The 20,230-nt window shown below is 32.4% G+C and overlaps 2 protein-coding genes across 2 annotated transcripts in view; one reads left to right on the top strand and one right to left on the bottom strand.

Annotated features, from left to right (window-relative positions):
- LOC115889082 (inactive dipeptidyl peptidase 10) overlaps positions 1–20,230 on the top strand; it is a 259,451-nt gene that overhangs the window by 70,787 nt on the left and 168,434 nt on the right. The gene's annotated exons all lie outside the window — the stretch shown is intronic.
- Positions 11,272–16,188, bottom strand: LOC115888972. The gene is made up of 2 exons (XM_030908865.1): positions 16,034–16,188; positions 11,272–11,708 (listed from the first exon to the last, which is right to left on the bottom strand). Exons 1-2 carry the CDS (start codon positions 16,088–16,090, stop codon positions 11,349–11,351), a joined length of 417 nt encoding a protein of 138 aa, XP_030764725.1. The 5' UTR covers positions 16,091–16,188; the 3' UTR covers positions 11,272–11,348.

Raw genomic sequence — 20,230 nt, 5'->3', positions numbered from 1 at the left:
GAAACTAAATAAAATAAACTGACTTTGTTTGACATGGGATGTCACAACTTTTTATAGTGGAAGAATTATGTTGCGAGACTTGGCATTTGTTTACTTTCTATGTTTTTAATGGGCGATCTCATTTGTTTTTGTAGATTATCCTTGTATTTTTTTCTCTTTCAAAATAATATTAAAGAAGTTTGGCTAGTAATAATTCATAAATTCTGAATTATTGTATAAAATCAAATAATACCTAACGGATTAATTCTAACTTTCTAACGACTCTTGTTTTCGACCTTCGTTTTAACCCAAATTTCAGCTTTGTTTATAATAGCAGTATAAAGAATACTGATGCAGCATGTGCATGTACTACAATGTAAACTAATTTTACTGAATCTTAGTATATATAAAAGAACAGTTGTATAAAGACTACCTATGCACAAGGTGTAGAAATATTACGACTGCCTTAAAAATATTTTAAGAGAAAGGTTTAATTTATGGTACTTACAGTTTATTCCTTTCACATAAAGGTGGCTTTAGGAATCTATAATAAAAACATATACTTAAAATTCGATCTATGTATATAATGTAATATAAAGACTCCTGATGTAACATATGCATGTACTACAATGTAAACTAACTGTACTGAATCCTAATTTATATAAAAGAGCAAAATGTTCCTTCTTCACATAAAGATGACTTAAGGAATTTATAATAAAAACATTAGATTAGACTTAAAATTAGATCTATACTACTGATGTAGCATGTGCTTGTATTGCAATGTAAACTGAGTATACTGAATCCTAGTTTATATAAAAGAACAGTAGTATAAAAACTACTTATGAACAAGGTGTTGAAAAGTGACGGCTCTCCCTGCCTTAAAAATATCTTAATAGAAAGGTTTAATTTATGGTACTTACATTCTATTCTTTCTTCATCGATTTCCGTAGGTTCTGAGGAACTATTTGAACGCACATAGTTCTGAGGAACTACTTGAAAGCACATACATAGTCTCCGAACGTTTTTTCATATTTTCATTGTCTCACTATTTTTCCATAATTTTCTATCGCTAGTTCCAATACTAGTACTTTTTCCGAGTTCATTAAATACCCTTTTTAGCCATTTTATTACAATAATATGCAAAATAAAACACAATTTGAATACTACTCACTGAAATTCTCATATTTATCTTGACGCACGGTACGAAAAACGAAGTGAGTAATCCGCTGCGGTGATGCATGGGCAAAAAGGGGTCTGTTTTTGTTTACTTTAAGTACGTGTTTACTTTAAATACGTACGTATCGACGTTGTGTAATTATCGAAGAAGAAAAGCGAAACAAAATTTGAAGTTTGTGACGCTTCTAGAAGTACCTTAGACATTTGATGATTTATAGAAGTGTCTAGCCCTAGCAATCAACTTTTAAGCTTGACCAATCAGGTTGGTTAGCGTGGTTATTTGAAGGGTGTTAATTCATTTGTGTTTGTCAAAAACTCTAACGTGATTGGTCGGGCTTAATAGTTGCCTGCTAGGGCTAGACACAAGTTGATTTATCAGTAAGAATAAAGAAATTTTACAATCGATAATTCACAATATGAGGTATACATCAGATATTTTGGCAATCTAGCCAGCTATAGGCTTGGTGCATTCTCCGTCGGTGCTGTCACCATCGGAGAATATCGTAAACAACTAGTATATATATTCTTCTTTTTACAGTACCATACTCTATATAGAGCGTCGGCTACCTCTCGCATGTACTTGTGATGTGTGTTATCAGTGTTTCACAAGTACACGGGACCTACAGTTTATCGCCGAATCCGAACGGCACTATATTTGAGAGGCTGTACAAGGCAAATATACTCAAGGTGGTTTGCCATTGCCTTCCTTGAGGTGGCGGCTCGTTGGTCGCTCTATTTAGATAAATAAATATTTTTATTCAAATAAATAAAACGACCGTACTGGCTGGGGATCGAACCCAGTACCTTCCGCTCCGCAGATCGACACACTAACGCTGGAGCTACGGCCGGCCACAGTATATGTATACATAGGTTTAAATAGTGAGTATACGAAAAATGTATCATCACTTAGTATGATATCTCCAGAAGGTCTAACTTGTATTATAATTTATTATTCCTGTTTGAAAAAACTTTTTAGATGCGCTCAACTACGGTAGCGGGCATAGTTTTAATCACCGGTTTTGCTAGTGGGACATAGTGGGGGCTATTTCGGTTATAACTATTTTTATTAAAGATATATAATAATTAAAACATTTAATCATTAGTTGGTTAAAAAAATATACCAATAATATTGCAAATCATATTTTATCGTCTCATAGTATATGTCTATTTAATTTATTGATTATGTAACTAGCACTTTGTTTACTCACTTGTTTCGTCAAAGGCTTGAATCAATTTTTACTTTTGCTCAAATCGGTGTGAGAAACTATGAAGCTAAAAATGTTGTTTCGGTAGAGTTATATAACCGGGAAAGTTGAGTTGTTGAATGTTATTGCACCCAACAACTACGTAATTATGCTCTCCTTTAAGCGTTAACAGATTTCGGCAATTTTATTAACATTTGAAATTGTCAACACAACACGACTCCTAGTTCGAACTCTTTTTCACTTATTTTTTATCACCTAAAATAGCGTTACATCACACAAACCTCGTACCTGAGTGTTTTATCGTTTCAATAACTGCACTTGCAAAACACTAAAATACTTAAATATTATGAGAAAACCAATATTACAATATTATTTTAATGCCATCTACATGACGGTATTTACATGAAATACATAACTGACAATTTATGTTTTCTGCCGTTGAAGCGCTGCGGTCGGAATTTATTGAAATCTACTGAAATGGACTGGAATGCCCTCATGGTTAGTGAAATTAATATTTTTGCTTTATCCACAACGAAGTTACAGGGTAGTCGACCCAACTTGGCTAGATTATGGAGATTTGGTATTTTATAAAATAACAAAAGTATTAAAAAATAGGCAGCAATTTTTAATACCCCACGCAAAAAAACTATATATCTATCTGATGAGCTAAGATAAGATAGACTTTTTTTTTATTGTTACGAAGAAAATACAGTATGGTTATCATGAAAGCAGTACTGATTACATTCATTATTCATGATTATTGATCATATTTGTCATCTTCAAAAATTCTAAAGGTGACCAGATACAAAAAAAATATATTTTAATCAAGCTCCTTCAATGAATTTTATTTTTTAATTTTTTATTTTCCTGTTATTCCAGAGCGGTGAGTTTTAATGACAGACATGTCCGATTAAAAAAGCACTATTAAAAGCCATATAAGCTTCTTCTCTCATAATATACTTTATGTAGGTAAATGCCTTTTATTGTTGTCATGTGAGGTATAAAATTTCAGATCCTGATTACTACGAGAGCCTAAAAAAGTTTAATAAATAAAGCAAGCGTTTAGAAAAGTACTAAGCAGTTGAGAAAAAAATTCCAACATCTGTTAGCAAGTGCCTTTTGTGAATGGAAAGGTCAAAGGCTAAATTACACATCCCAAAGTCAAAGGCAATAAAAAGAACAAAGATTAATTGCGTAGGGCATTTCTTTTTCGAGAACCGTAGAAAAACATTTTGAAAGTGGGATGTAGAACACAAATTATTACTCATAGGGGCTTTAGCGTTTTTTTTAGCGGCTTATAGCGGTTTAATTATAAAAATTTACTAGTAGTTCGAAAGTTCAGTCTAGTAGTTCGGCAGTTCGTTGGTTCATTAGTCCGGTATATAATATTAAATGCACGTTTATTGCCAATTCATGTTTTTTTTTAATTATAGTTGATAATTTCAGTCTAGATTAATAATTAATAATTTCACCGTATTGAATAATTTACTATAATATAATTTAACGTATACCTTGTAACGTATACCTTAAATCTAAAATGTCAATAATACATGGGTATATTGATAAATAAGGTCTAAATTGTAAAAAATGTCTATACCTATGTGGCAGATTCATCTCTCCAAAAAATCCTTTATGTGTATTTCGCCACTGCACTGCAAGAAAAATACTGTTTGTAACAAGTTATGTTTACAGTAATTCAAATTTGCCTAACAAAGATAAAATTGCTTAACGTTTCGGAACGTTTTTCTCTTTCCGTCGTCGGAAGCAAAAAAAACAAAGAATAAAGAAAAAAATATATTTAAAATATTTAAATTCTACTATTCGAGAACACTTTACTTTTTTTAAAACAGATACGTCTACAAGAAACCCTTGACGCTCTATTAAAATGACATTATATCAAGTTAAACTTCAAAATTAACAATTACTACCTGATAACAATTATTTAAGGTAAAACCAAAAAACCCAAACTTTCGGTATGATTATTTTTAAATTTTACATATGTTATGTTTATTTATGTTATGTTCTTTAAAATCAAAGAAGCGATTGCCATACATTACTAACATCTACAGATGCATGAGCAATACATTTATTTTTATTAGATTGAATTAAAAAAGCCTCTTTTATTTTTCTTTTAGAGGCTATGGCTTTCATTATAATTTTGGCGTTATTAAAATTTATTCTTAACCATTTAAAAAAATACAACTTTGATATTTTATATTTATTTGGGACACTCTGTACCTTTTGAGAGTAATTAAAATTGTAGCTTTAGTAATCCCCCAACGATTCCATCATTCACAATTTCTAAAAATCTAATCGTATGGCTACAGTACTTCGTGTCGTATGAGGTGAATAACCCTGTATATATTTTTTTTATTTTTTTTTAACATTTAAGTAATGATATTCAAAAACATACAAATATATCAGCTGGTACTGTAAGCTGTGGTTTCAACACTACGAATTGTCAGAAGAAATTCGGAATAAAAAACCAATGACAACACAAAACTACATTGGTAGCAACCCCAGTTATAAAATGAACTTTAGAGTATGAGTTAAGCAATAAAAGTTATTTACTAGGAATATTGAACAGGAATAATTTAATTCTTTATAATTTATTTAATGTATTTGACAGCGTTATTTGCTAGAGTGTATTTCAATTTCATCCAAACATTTTATATTTCTCTCTTCTACAAGATCTATTCGAAACGAATATAAAACTTTGCGAACAGTTTATTCAGAAGTTTTTGTATAGCTTTCGCTTGTAAAGTTCGTGAAAACTTCTATGCAAAATGTTGTTTTTTTCTTTCATTTCTATAGCGTCAAAAGCTCTATCCCCCTAATTGCAGTTTGCCAGGTTGAAATACGACAAAGAATTTTTCTTCTGTACTGCGACATAGTTAAAATCCAAGTAATTTGCCGGCTGTTGGCAAGTGACGCGGAATATTTTAGAACTTTTTATGGAGTATCGCAATATCGTTTAATTAATTGCTAGGTATCTAGTTAGCAAATGCTTGAATTGTACATGACTTGAATATTTGAATGTAAAATAGATTCTAAAAAATTTATCTAAAGAAGTAGATTCTAAAAAATAGATCTAAATAGCTATAATTTTACGATACTAACGAAATTTATTTTTTAAATAACAATAAATCAACTGGAATACATGCAATAAAGTAACAATATTTTTTGAGCTGATTTATACATTTTATTCAAAATGTACTTTTAGTTATTGCAGGTCACTAGTAACATATATACTAAATTTAGTTTTATTGAATTAGTTACAAATATAATATTACACAACAAGCTATTTTTTAGATATTTCATATTTACCATGGAATCCAATTCTTAAAAAACTTTAAAGAACTGACAATCATGTATTGATTAATTATGATGCAATGCAAAATAAATTTTTGCTATTCTATTTTGCTTATTTAAAGTATACTTACAAGGCCTTGTTAATAGACTCATTAGAGTTTTGATTGTCTTTCTCTCTGTGTTTATCAATTCTGCCGTGTATTTTGGCGAATGTTTTACTATGAACGGCTACTAGAGGCTGTACTACTATTGGGCTGTGTATGTTCTGGTGATCTTTTTTCACTATTATACATATTTGTTGGCCATCAAAATTCCGACCGCAGCGTTTCAATGGCAGAAATCAGAAATTACAGTATGTATTTCACGCCGCCGTTTTGTTGATCGCATTAAAATAATATTGAAATCGTGGTATTGTCATAATATTTAAGTATTTGTACAGTTATTGAGACTATAGAACACTCAAGTACGAGGTCGTATGATGTAACGCTGTTTCGGGTAGTACAAAATAAGTGAAAAAGAATTCAACTAGGCGTCGCGTCGTGTTGTTTTGTGACAATTTCAAATGTTTATAAAATTGCCGAAAAAATGTTAACGCCTAAAGGCGAGCATAATTAGGGCGTTGTTGGGTGCAATAACATTGAATAACTCAACTTTCCCATATATTCAACTCTCCCGAAACAACATTTGATAGCTGGATAGTTTCTCACACCGATTTGATCAAAAGCAACAATGGATTCAAGCAGTTCGAGGAAACAAATGAGTTAACAAAGTGCTCGTTAAATAATCAACACATTAAATAGATATATACTATGAGATGAGAAAATATTGTAATTTGCAATGTTAATGGTATACCTTTATAATCAACTAATGATTACATTTTTTATGAACATCTTCTAAAATTATAATAATTATGTACCGTTAAAAAATTTCGTTATAGCCGAATATGCTTCACTAACAAAACCGGTGATTAAAACTATGCTCGCTACCGTAGTTTAATCCATCTAAAAAGTTTTTTTAAGTGGAATAATCAATTATTATATAAGTTAGACTTTTAGAATGTATCATAATATTTACTTTTTTATTTTTATTTTTGGAATTTTCACATATTCTACTTTCTAATACTTTTAGAATAATTCGCAGTTACCGGTGTATTCATATAATATACTAATTGTTTACGATATTTTTCGATGGTAGCAGCACCGGCGAGGCGAAGAATGTACCAAGCCTATTAAAAATTATTTTTTAATTTATTATTATTTAAACACGTGTATTTGTATATACCGATTGTTTACGATTTTCTCGATGGTGGCAGCACTGACGGAGAATGCACAAAACTTACAAATGAAACTGATGGCCTTGTTTGGCTATTTCATATGACATTTCGCTACCATTGTGATCTCCGTGCCCTGGTACTCAGTCTGATGTAACATTGCTACGCTCACCGTTTGTGCCATAAACTTTGGTACAGCTGACGTCAAAGATGGCTTTTATAAAGAGACTCTATTATGATTATAACCCAAGAAAAGAAAAACACCATATAAAAATCTATGGTAGGTATCTAGGTCTTCTAAACAACTTCTCACTTCTAAACATTCTACATTCTACATAGCTACGCTCACACAATGTGTTTATAGCATGCACATAATCACACACTAATCTACACTTGACACTTGTGGAACCGAGTGCCTTTAGAAAAATAATAGTTTAGTGTCCAACAGGTTACTAACCCAAATAAAGGTATGCTACTGTCTCGAGATTTAGTTAATATCATATCTGACTTTAAGGTTAATAATATTTGATACTATTTTTTGATATAAATAGTTAAATTATATCATACCTACATATAAATATTTTAAAATAAATTTTACTGAAATATTTTTACCATAATATATTGACTAAAAGCTAATTTAGAAATCTGAAACTTCCTTTACGCAACATTCAATTTTAAAAGTTGGAAATCGATTTTGGTTAAATTAAAATACCTAAAATTTTTACCACCCCGAAAATTTTTCGATATTTTACGAATAAATACGAAATAGTTTATTCTGTGCCATTAATAATAAAATTTTTCAATTTCCCCAAAAACCGGAAGTGGTATGACGCATACGAGTTTGCTTTTCCCGACCAATATGTTTGCTCTACCAATATTCGTTTTTATTAAATATTTGATGAATTCGTTTTTATTAAATATTGAACATTTCGTTCAATATCTATAAGGCAAGACAAAAATCACAAGGAGACGAAAAGATTATAAAACAAATGTAATTGGAAAAATACATGGCATCAAAAACATTCCAACAATCTCGCAACACGTGAGATCTCATGTAAAACCAAGTCAGTTTATATTATTTAGTTTTTCTTTAACTACCTATTCAACAATTTTGTTTAATTTGTTAATATCAATTTAAACAAAATTGTAATGTAAAAAATGTAATTAGACATCTTTATTTCTGCAATAATTATAATGACTTGGCAATTTTTCATAAACTATGAGGTATAATTACAAAATATTTTGGTAATCAAGCCAGCTATAGTATGGTCTCATGTTGTGTAAACATCAATATTGCTTGCTTTATCCATAACGAAGATACAGGGTGGTCAAGTATACCTCTAATATCGAAAAGGATGGTACGGCTGTGCTCGACTTAACGGGGTCACGGCAGATAGGTGAAGACAGATATTACTAAATATTCTGTATAACTTTATGACTCCTTTATACGTATACAGGCTGTTCTAAAAATCATTTGTCATCACTCATGGGGAGATTCCTCACGTAAAAATAAGATTTATTTTCTTATATCAACATAGTCCGATTCTGATTTGTATTTCAATTTTTTTATTTGTTTTCTTAAATAAAGTTTAAAATTATATTATATTTAAATTTTCAATTAAAAGTTGTATGTTGATATTTTGTCGACTTCGATCTCCATGAGTTAAATGCAATTTTATTTACCACCATTATTAATAAAATAAAAATAAAAATAAAATTAATAAATTATTTATTTCAAAATCTAATACATCAGAATGCCATTGGTTAGTCTAGCACATTTTTTGCATCATAGTTGAAATGAAGCAGCGCTGTCATTCTAGATGTATATTACATGGACCCTTTTTTCGAGAAATTCATAATATTAAATATGTTTATATCATATTTTGACATATCATCTATGTTTATAAATTGATCTGAATAAAAAAGGCGTCAATTTTTAGTAATTTTACATGCGCATTTGTTAACTTGATGCAGTAATTCTCTTGGTCATGCAACACTGTTTGTCTAACTAGGCACCCCATTATAATTTTTGTATTTCTATGTTGCTAAATAGCAAACGGACCGGCTTCCGGACTAAATTGCTGTTTAATAGAGCAACACCTGTTGATACTCGCCTGAAAAGGTTTTGTAAATTCAAATTCGCAATTCAAATTATTGTTCTGAAAAGTAATAAACTCCTACGTTGCATGTTTGCGCGTTTTCGCCATTGTTATAAGTTATTGTAATAAGCAGAAAAGAAAACCAACTGGATTTTCAGAAAATATATTTACACGAAATTTGCTATCCTTGTAATAATGTTTTGTTTTATTTTCAACTAACTTTAGTTTACCTTACTTATTCTTGATACTATAATGTACGTTATCCATTACGAATTACAAAATTCTACTTTTTAATAGACAGAGGAAAGGAACCAAATATGGAATAGTATTTCTAAAACGGAATACCGCCATTTCTCGAAAACAAATACGCCTAATCAGAAAAGACAGTGATCCTTAATCTCTTTCCATCATTATACTCATGTGCAGGTTTTGATTTGTGAGTCAAACCGACTTTGTAGCCGCAGTGAGAGTGTTTTCTTTCAGGGCTATGAGAGCCAATAATATTGTATATTATACCGTGCATTAATCACATGCTTGTTATAGAGGTATTTTCATGTTTCAATGTGTTTAGTAAAAAGCCTAAATATGGAATAGGAAAAGTTCAATTGATTCAGACGATGAAGAAGAAATAAATTGAGGCCTGACTTTGAAGCCTGACTCAGAAGATGCAGATACATAGATAAAATGCTTCATGTGTGAGGTATGGGCATATGGTGATTGCGGAAGTGCAGAGTTCGACACGTTATTTTCCAAGTTCTTCCAGTAAATTAAGTTACTTTTTAAATTTAACCCAAGTTCCTGTAGTATTACTATTACACGACTTCCAATCAATCGACTGGCTCGTGAAAGATCTGGCCGCTAAGGGTGCCTAAGATAAGGGAATCCAATATGTGATACCAGACCAACTACGGTCACTCGCGGATATTCCCATTGATAGGGCAAATCATGGAAAGTATGGGAACACGAGTGCGGACTTGTGTTCTTCATAATTTTCACCCAAATCTGGTTTTTCCTGGTTTTTTCTACAACCTAACCTAAACGAACTATATGTTCACCCAACATGATTTTGGAGAAAAGATAAGAATTCGCATCCCGACAAGAGAAGAATGGGAAAGTAACTTAGTAATGAACACTCAAGAGATTGCAGTCTACGCAGATACTTTTGTGATTTCACGAGGCAGAGGTATAGGCTTCTTCTCAGAGAAACTAGACATCCGAAGATCTTTAAGGCTATCGGATGGCGGTAATATTCCACAAGTAGAGGTTTACGCTATAAAAGAAGCGGCCAGTTGTATACGAGGGAAAATCGCTGATAGACCAATGGGAGATATCGTGATATTCTCTGACAGTTTGAGCGCTTTAAGACACATCACCATGCAATCATTGAGATTGAAAAGTTTGATGGACTGTCCAGAACACTATCCTGGTTGCGTCAAGGCGGGGTCACTGTGCGCGGGGTGCCAGGGCACAGCAATATAGTGGGCAACTAGGAAGGGGACAGACTCATCAAAGAGAGGTCGTGACAGATTTGTGACGATCAACACGTTGAAGAAAGCTATAGGAACTACCATCATGGCCCAGCAACAAGGAACGTGGCAACACCGTAAGGACTGTACTACAACTGGAACACTGTGGCCAGTATTAGATAGCAAAAGACCTTGTTCGCATAATTGTTCGTGTCGTCACTGGAAACTGCCGACGCGACGGTGCCGGTGGTAAACCTTGTGAAATGGAAAATTTCCAAAGACGACTATTGCCTCTCGGCTATGCGGAGAGGAAGAAGAAACCATAGAGCACCTGCACTGTCCAGCACTAGAAAACTAATGCTTTAAAACTTTAAAACATGGTTTTTTTGGAGGGACTGGAGTCAGGATAGAAAGCCAACATCAGCGATATCGGGAAGTTTGTAAACGGGTGGAGGTGCTTTAACGAATGAATGAGAGGAAGGTTTGGTGTACAACAATACAGGGTTATCGCAATGGGTCTCCGAGTGAGGGATCAGACAGGATCCCAAATCCTTGCAATGATGCTGCAGCATGTGTTGGTGATGCTAACATGATTAGCGAAACGCGCGTTCAGTGTTTAAAAGTAAAAAGTTTTGATGTATTGTCGTGAATTAGTGTTGTATTTTGCTATTGTAATACCAAATACATACTTATTAATATAATGTAACATATATACGGAAAAAATAATGATTATTTAATTTCTTCTATAAAAATAAATACCTACATAAAACTTAGAATCTTTATTAAAAATGTATGTATATCACACATGGTGGTTTATATAAAACACAAAATTTCTAAATTATTAAAGATTGTGATCCTCTTTAATGAAACATTGAACTGCATCTCTCAAGGTGGTCATGATATCGGCCTTCTGCACCAAACATTTTCTCAAAATATTATGTATGTTCTCCATGTTGTGACTGTCGATTACGCCTGCCATGTCGATGTGGAAGGTATCCAATGTAACCTCGCCGTTTTCCGTCATGACGTTGGCCTTTTTGGCAGCACAGAATAAGTGGTGGTAGAAGGAATCGTCCTCGCTGGGATTGCCATCCAGAGCTTCTATCATCGCTTCTTCGTCGAGTCCGTGAGCGTCGAGGCATTCGGCATGAAAGTCGATAATCTTTTGACGCTGGGGGTCAGTTGTTCCGGCTAAAACCACCTGAAAACAAAAGTTGCTTTAAAAATTTAATTGCCTTTAATTAGGGAATCCCATGTATACAAAGTGGTAAAATTGGTAAAATATTTGCGTATTGCATAAAAACAGCGTGTTTACCATAAAACACATCAAAATATTTTAAATAAACCGCATTTAGTGGAGGCATTAGGTTTAAAAAAAATGATGCTAAAACACCATAATTGATGCGGTTAAATAATAATGTGTAATGCGGTTAAAATAGAATTCTAAATAAAAACCATTCTGTACCTCACTACATTTGGTATATTATTTATTAGTTTATTTTGTTAATATAATTACACTGTGTTTTCCAATATTCCATGGACATAGAACTAATATGTATTTTTGGAATCAAAATAAGTACAGGGTGTCCCATTTTGGTTGAAATCATACGGTATCTTCGTTATTAGTGAAGATAGAAGGATGCGGACTGCACAAACCTGTCCCACTTTTTTGTCAAACGCAAGATGCTGTAAACAAAATTTTCATGGCCCTCTTTGTTTATGAGCTACAGGGTCTCTAAAAAATCATATTTATTAGTAGGCCATGATTGATAATAAAAGAAAATAAAGAATTATTAAAAGTATACTGATATCTATCTCTTGTTTAATTTTTGGGACCACTAATAATTTTTTTATATACTAGGAGAACTTAACTTTCTACCGCTATTTGCAAATCTTTGAAGTTATCGTACCGGAGCTTTTAGATATTCCTGTAGCTAATTTACGTGAAATATACTTTTAGCAAGATGGGGCTTTCCCTAACAACTTTGAAAATATTAGAATTTTGTTAAATTATTATTTTCAAATCAATGAATTGGAACCAATGGACCCATATGAAGGCCTCCCTGAATCCTGGATTTGACCGTTCTCGATTTCTGGTATTGGGGATTTTTAAAATATGAAATATATTGTAGCAATTACAAAACAATGTCGAACACCTGGAAAATTCTTTAATAATGCAAGGTTTTAGATATTTGCAAACACATCCCGTTATAAAAAATTCCATAAAAAAAAAAGATATATTCAGAGATTTAGTGGTAACAGTTCAAAGTAAAATATATCAATCCCAAATAAAAATTTAATGTGTGTATGACTATTTTAGTAAATACCATTTTGATTTTTATGTTATTTATCATGGCCTACTAATAAAAAAATGATGTATTTTAAATATTGAAGTAAAGAGTGAACATAAATATAGAGTGATATATATTTTTAATATATAGGGTGTTCCATTTGAAAAAACCTAACTTTAGTTCATATTTTCAAAAATATTTTTCCGTAGAAAAACAGACTATGCCACTGTAAAAAGTTCTACAAGAATCAGTTTTCACCTTCTCGATATCATCCACAATAACGGAGATACGGGAGCTGTCCCAAATTGCAAAATTTTCAAAAAGACCGTGTAGCTCAGAAACGAAGAGCGCTATGAAAATTTTGTTTACGGCATCTTCCGTTTGACGAAAAAGTGGGACAGGTTTGTGCAAACCCCACTCTTCTAACTTCACTAATAACGGAGATACCCTATGATTTAAACTAAAATGGGACACCCTGTACATTGGACACAATTTGCCACTATACAAAAGTGCTTCGTTTGACAGTTAGAGGGTAGATTTTTTTTAGAATTTACAATGAGTGGGAGGGGGGTTAATCACTGCGACCTTACAGATCTATTGTGTCCCCCTTTCTTGAGTTATAACTCATCATACAGTCCCAGGGCTTTGACAAAAGCCAGTATCTGGGACGGTTTTATAGAGGGTAGTTCTCCATCTCTAGTATCAGTCGTACCAAAGTTCATGGCACGAATAGTTGTCGTCTCGGCGCACTCAGTGATGAGGTGTACTGGTGTTTCCCCATTTTCCCCACAGAATCTGCATTTGCCGTTTCTCCTTAGTTTCAATCTACTGAGGTGTTCATTGAGGAGACAAGAGAAGGTGTCCTGTTAAAAACCCCGTGACTATCCGAAGATTGTTCTTACTTAAACCCAGGAAGATCTGTGATTTTTCTTGATCATAAGCCCTCAGAAACTTCTTCGAGTGTCTTAGACCGTTGCAAGATTCCCATTCCAGGTTGCGGATGGAATCTTCCAAGTTCTTGAGTTCCGCCTTGAATTGGTTACCACTTGGAAAGCAGAATGGTTCTGGTCCAGTTAGTGGAGTGTTCGCTCCTTTTCTAGCTAGATCATTTGCTTTTTCATTGCCTTCTATCCCTTGGTGAGCAGGCACAGGAGTAGGAGGACTTTGTTTTCTTTGCCTAATTTATTCAGCTTCTCTATGCATTCTTTGACCAATTTCGAATTGATTGATACTGAGTTGATCGCTTTTAACGCTGCTTGACTACCAGATAAGATTACTACCAGACCACCTATTTCTTGTTTCCGATAGTTCCTATCTAAGATAAGTTGTACGCATCTTTCGATAGCGTAGATTTCTGCCTGTAGGATGCTAGGGTAAGTGCCCATTGGTTCGGAATATTTAGTTCTCGACCCAAATACTCCGATCCCGAAAGTTAGAGGGTATAAAACTTTAAAAAAAAATAAAAGTTATTAAGATATTTTAAGAACCGATATTCCGATTTGCTGAGAAAAAAATGTAGTAAAACTAGAAGGACCATTTTTCGAAAAAAATCAGTCGTCGGTGGAATTGGAAAATATTTATACTAAAATTTATACAAGAGATGTTAAAAAAATGTTAAAGCAATTAGCAAAACATAGGCACCCCAACTCTCATTTATATCGGAGTAAGGGTTCTTAAACATCTTAAAAAATGTGTCTATACAGGGTGTCTTAATATTCCGTGGACATAAAACTGCTACATATAAAGTTAAAATAATTTCATTGGACACCATTTTACCTCTATACAAAAATGCTTCGTTTATCCGTTAGAGGGCATGAAAGTTTAAAAAAATAAACACATTTGTTGAAATATAAAAAAGAGTAAGTAATGTGGCTAGTACAGAAAGTAATATGGCTAGTACTACGCTTCAACCGCCTGTTATTTCAATTTGGTTGACTCACTGACGAAACTTGGCTTTTGTGATGACTTTTTTGTCTTATTATTTTTTTTACAATTTATTATTGTATATTATTATACAGGGTGAGTGTTAGATAAGTGAAAATATTTTCTCTTTACTGTTTTTCAATTAAGTCCAAAATAATCAAGTTATTTTACTTTCAAAATTTGAAAAAACTGATTTTTTGCTTAAAGTTTGAGAACCCTGAGAATGCTGACAAATCTTAGATTTGTGAAAATCTCCCTTTCTTAAATATAATCATTATGTTCTTTAATACTAACATTTAAGGGTCTAGATGTTTCACCAATGTAAAATTTATCGCATTCACAGGGTATTTGGTATATTACACTTTTTGTTTGTTGTTCTGTATTTATTGGTTTAGTATGTGATAAAATGGATCTAAGTGTATTTTGTGTTTTGAAAGATGTTCGTATGTTATATTGTTTTCCTATTTATTATCCGTTTAGGTTTAATGCAGAAGTGTTTACAAAAAATAATTATTTTATTTTGTAGATTTTCTTGCAGTGCAGTGGCGAAATACCCATACAGGATTTTTTTGGAAAAAAGAATTTATTATTATATTTATTTAAATATTTTTGCTAACATTTCAACATGGGCTTTTCAAAATTTTCATACATATATGAATTTCATAACTTCACAAAACTTTGAGTAATATTAAAATTCTATACTTGAATTGTCTGCATTAATTTGACAACAATATACAATAAACAAAATAATGGACACATGTAATTATTCTAACGCCTCTTTGGATAGAAAGAAAAACCTCCAAAATTTCCCCCAATTTTTGAAAAAGACATCTACAAATTTACATCGTTGGAAGGTACTAAACACGGACATGTTTTGAAATTTGCAGCCAACTACGATTTCCATTAAAAACTATATATTTTATTTTATTTTTGACATAAAGCGTTAGTATAGAAATAAACTGATTACGTCACTCGGTTGTGTATTCAAAAGTACCTTTAGAAATTTTTTGTAGAATTTTATTTTTCAGCGATCCAAAAAAGTTATGGGCAATTTTCAAAATGATCGAAAATTCAAAAATATCTTGTTCGCATTGAAATTAGCGACAAGCAGTTTAAGCTATTAAACATATTTAAGAAATCGAGACCATGACGTCTATATCAATTTTACTCTATCTGGTCAGGAAATAAGATGATCTGTTGAAAGGGGCCAATTTCGATCACCTAATATTAAACTAATCATATTAAAAAATAAATATTCACCGGTTATATATCAAAGAATTATTATTTTGTAACATTGAAATATTGAACTTACCTTCATAACACAACCGACTATTGCAAGAACAAGAATGCCATTTTTTAAGAATACCATTTTTCTGCAGTTCTGTCAAAATTGTTCTGCCTAGTTTCGAACACTTCAGTTATGAATGAACAAATTTCATGGGCTATTTATTATATAGACATTCAGATTGACAATAACGTACAAATTGGCGGTTGAAATTTCCTCGGAACCACGTATTTAATAATGCATTTTCTATTAATTATCTCAAAACAATAAACAATCATTTACGATATAATTGATTGAAAGCAACGTTAACTGCCTATAATTTGATCTATCAAAAATTGAGATTTCCGAAATGAAATTACAGTTTTTAATATTTTCATATCTCCATAGATATTTTAGGTGACATAGATAGAACTATTCATTAAACAGTTTCAAAAATGCTGAAACAAATTAAAAGTAGCTAAGCGTAAATAAATCGATAAGACAAGTGCTTCTTATGATTAGTTATTTAGAATATTGCTTTCATTTACTGTGTTCCTTCATTTAAGAATAAGTATATGTTAAGATAGTTTGGTGAGTATCCTAGTCATCATTTTGTCGTTGTAGAATGTAGAATGTTTGGAAGGGGGGTTTCGCGACTTTACAGATCTATTGTGTATCCACCTTTCTTGAGTTATAACAGGTTATAACTCATCATACATTCTCAGGGCTTTGACAAAAGGCAGTATCTGGGGCGGCTTTACAGGGGCTAGTTCTCTATCTCTGACATTAGCCAAACCAAAGTTTATGGCACAAATGCTTGTCGTCTTGGCGCGGCGCACTCAGTGATGAGGTGTTCTGGTGTTTCTCCATTTTCCCCACAGAATCTGCATTCGCCATTGTTTCTTAGCTTAAATCTACTGAGGTGTTTGAGACAGTGCCCCGAAATCCGAAGATTGCAAATCAAGAAAATTCCTTCATTTTTCTCGGTCGTAAGTCCTCAGAAATGTATTCGAGTGTCTTAGACTGTTGCATTGTTCCACTTGAAAAGCAGAACGGTTCTGGGCCAGTTAGTGGAGTGTTCACTCCTTTTATAGCGACGTATGTCTTATCATTGCCTTCTTGGTGAGCTGGCACCCAGAGTAGGAATACTTTATTTTTTTTACCTAATTTGTTCAGTTTCTCATGACATTCTTTAACCAATTTCGAATTGACGGTTACTGAGTTGATTGCTTTTAGTGTTGCTTTACTATCGAATAAAATGGCAATTTTCTGTATTCCTGTTTAAAGGGGTGTAGGTGCCCATTGGTTCGGAGTATTTAGTTTTCGGCCCCAATACTCCTCTCCCTGTCCCTACTCTGGTTTTTGAAGCATCAGTATAACATACTAACGTGTACCAGCGACTTCGTTCGCGTCGAATTAATCATTTGTAATGGTGATGATAAAGCAAAGCAAGAATTTCCATTAACATACAACCTAGATCAAATTTTCTCACATTTATGTCAGCATGAGAAAAAACAATATGGCGATATTATTATATAACTTGGTAATATTTGAGGGGTAATTTCATCTCGTTGGAATTTGACTTTCGAAAAATCCGTTTGCCAAAAATAAGCTCTTTACATCAAGCAGTTAAGCAGAATCGTGGTTAAGAAATTACCCAACTTTTTGGAACACCCTGTATGATTTTTTAAAAAATTTCAAAATATTTAAAAAAAACAAATAAATTATGCTTGTCCAAGCGTTTTCCCGAAAGCCTAACCGTTTTTTAAATAACAAATATTGTAATATTTAAGGGGCGTTGTCACCCTCTTGGAATATGAGATTCGAGAAACCCCTCCTTATCGAACCTTTACACCCCACAGTCAATCCGTTTGCCAAAAATCAGCTTTAACCGTCAAACAGTTTAAGCAGAATCGTGATTACTCAATGGCCATATTTTATGAAACACCCTGTATAATTTTTTAAAAAATCTTAAAATATGTAAAACAACAAAATAAAATATACGTGTTTAAGAGTTTTTTCGAAAAACTCACAGGTTTTTAAATAAAAAATATTTTAATATTTGAGGGACAGTTTCACCCCCTTAGAATTCGAGTTTCGAAAAATCTTCTTATCGAACCTCTACACCCTAAGATCAATCTGTTTTCCAAAAAATCAGCTTTTTACGTCAAGCGCTTTAAGCAGGATTGTGATTAATCAATGACCAGATTTTTCGAAACACCCTGTATACATTTTTAAAAAATTTTAAAATATGTAAAAAAAATAAAATATACGTGTTTAAGCGTTTTTTCGGAAACTTAACCGTTTTTTAAATAAAAAATATTGTAATATTTGAGGGGTGGTTTCACCCTCTTGGAACTGGAATTTCGAAAAATCCCTTCTTATCAAACCTCTACATCCTAGAATCAACCTGTATGCCAAAATTGAGCTTCCTACGTTGAGTGGTTTGAGCAGGATCGTGATGTCAGTCACTTAAGGATTTTATATATTAGTATAGATTATGGTATGGTTTTTTACATGCTGAGCAAACGTTTCTCTCTTCCAATTCTTTTTATTACTAAATACTACAGTAAGGTATTTCTCAAAGTTGAATATTCTTGGTAAGTCATCCACTGGGAGTTGGAGGAGTGGAATTTTCTTGTTGAGGGTGTTCCAGGCCCCTGACCTAATAAATCTCCCAGTACTGTTTCCGTCAATGACCATTCTAATCATTGTCGCACTGGCGGCATATCTATCCACAACATAGTGCAGTGTGTTAGGTCTAGAATGACCTCTATTGCTGCTGTTGGATATCTTCTCATGACACCTGTGATGCCAGTCTCTGTACTTTGCACAGATTTTGCCTTGCTGTATACGTTGCCCTAATTTTGTATACCAAGCAACTGCTCCATAGGTATCTTGTCCTTTACTCCTATGGAACATAGAGCTTCTTAAGTAATAATATCAAGTGAGTTCGGTTGCTTGAAATTCAATTAACATATCGCCATGAGAGGTTTACTGTTTTTACTAATCTTAATTGTTTAACAGTTTTAATCAGCCGTTGATGATGCTAATATAGTCGTGAATACTCGCGTACAACATGCATGATTTATTGAACAAATTTGTTTGTTTATTTGATTAATCAACTGGTGTTTAAGCTATGTGTATAAAAAAACAACGAAATTTCCGTTTGATTTACACGGGAGACTATTTTGCCCTAAGTAGCGGGGCAAAGTAAAGTAATCCCCTTATATATGCTTACTATTTAGTTAAAAAAGCTAAGTAAAATTTAGTCTAAAAACTATGAATAACTAAAAGTATACAAAATTTGAAGCGAACAGCATAACAAAACCTAAAGTTCAAGTTATAAGGTTTCAAACCTTAGAAAGGTCATCTTGCCCCGGTCTCCCCTAATTATAATACACACGTGTAGGTGTAATTAATTTTTAAAAATGTAATTGCAACAGTAGAAATAATTCATATGTTTCTCTAATATAATACTATTATGTTGAAATTATACCAATAAGGCTTGTGTAGGTATAATTATATTATAATAGCTTAGATGTATAATCAAATTCACTTGTGTGTAGATATAATTACATACGTATAATAGTATTGCGCTCTAAAAAATACTGGAGGGTTAAAAATAATCGATATTTTGCAATAAAGGATTTATCATAATTAATGATACTCAGTTCTACAAACTTTTTTCTGAATAAAAAATAAACAAACAACAAACTTTTTTCTGAATAAACTTTTCGATTAAAAAAATATCCAGTCTCGTTCATTATTTTATCCGTTTATCTTTACGTGGAAACTCCAAACCAAGACGTTTTTTTGTCATTTCGAGATTTATCAAAATGTTCGGATGTTAACAAGGGTTTCTGTAGCAAAACAACAAAAAATTATAACTCCAATTCTGGCAGGGAATATCGCTTCAATAGAATATCTGTAATGATATCGCCATCGGAGATGTAAAAAAAACGACAGTATATTTTTATTTTTGAAACTTACAGTAATAGATGTTATAAGACAATACCGTATGATCGAATAAAAACGGCGTCAACGATGGCTATGAAATGAAGATCGCTGTCATTTTATATATAAAATTATATGGGAAATGTCATCGATCGTCATTTCCAAGCCAACTGGACGCCGTTTTTTTTCGATCATACGGTATATCATAAATAAACATAAATGAAATACAAAATATTTTATATATTACAAAATTTATAATACAGGGTTATGGTGATATGCAATAAACTG

This window comes from Sitophilus oryzae, unplaced genomic scaffold, assembly GCF_002938485.1.
Source record: "Sitophilus oryzae breed Bouriz unplaced genomic scaffold, Soryzae_2.0 scaffold_810_pilon_pilon, whole genome shotgun sequence".
NCBI classification, from domain to species: Eukaryota; Metazoa; Arthropoda; class Insecta; order Coleoptera; family Curculionidae; genus Sitophilus; species Sitophilus oryzae.
Note: the sequence above shows the minus strand (reverse complement) of the source record. Positions and strands in the feature narration are given on the sequence as shown.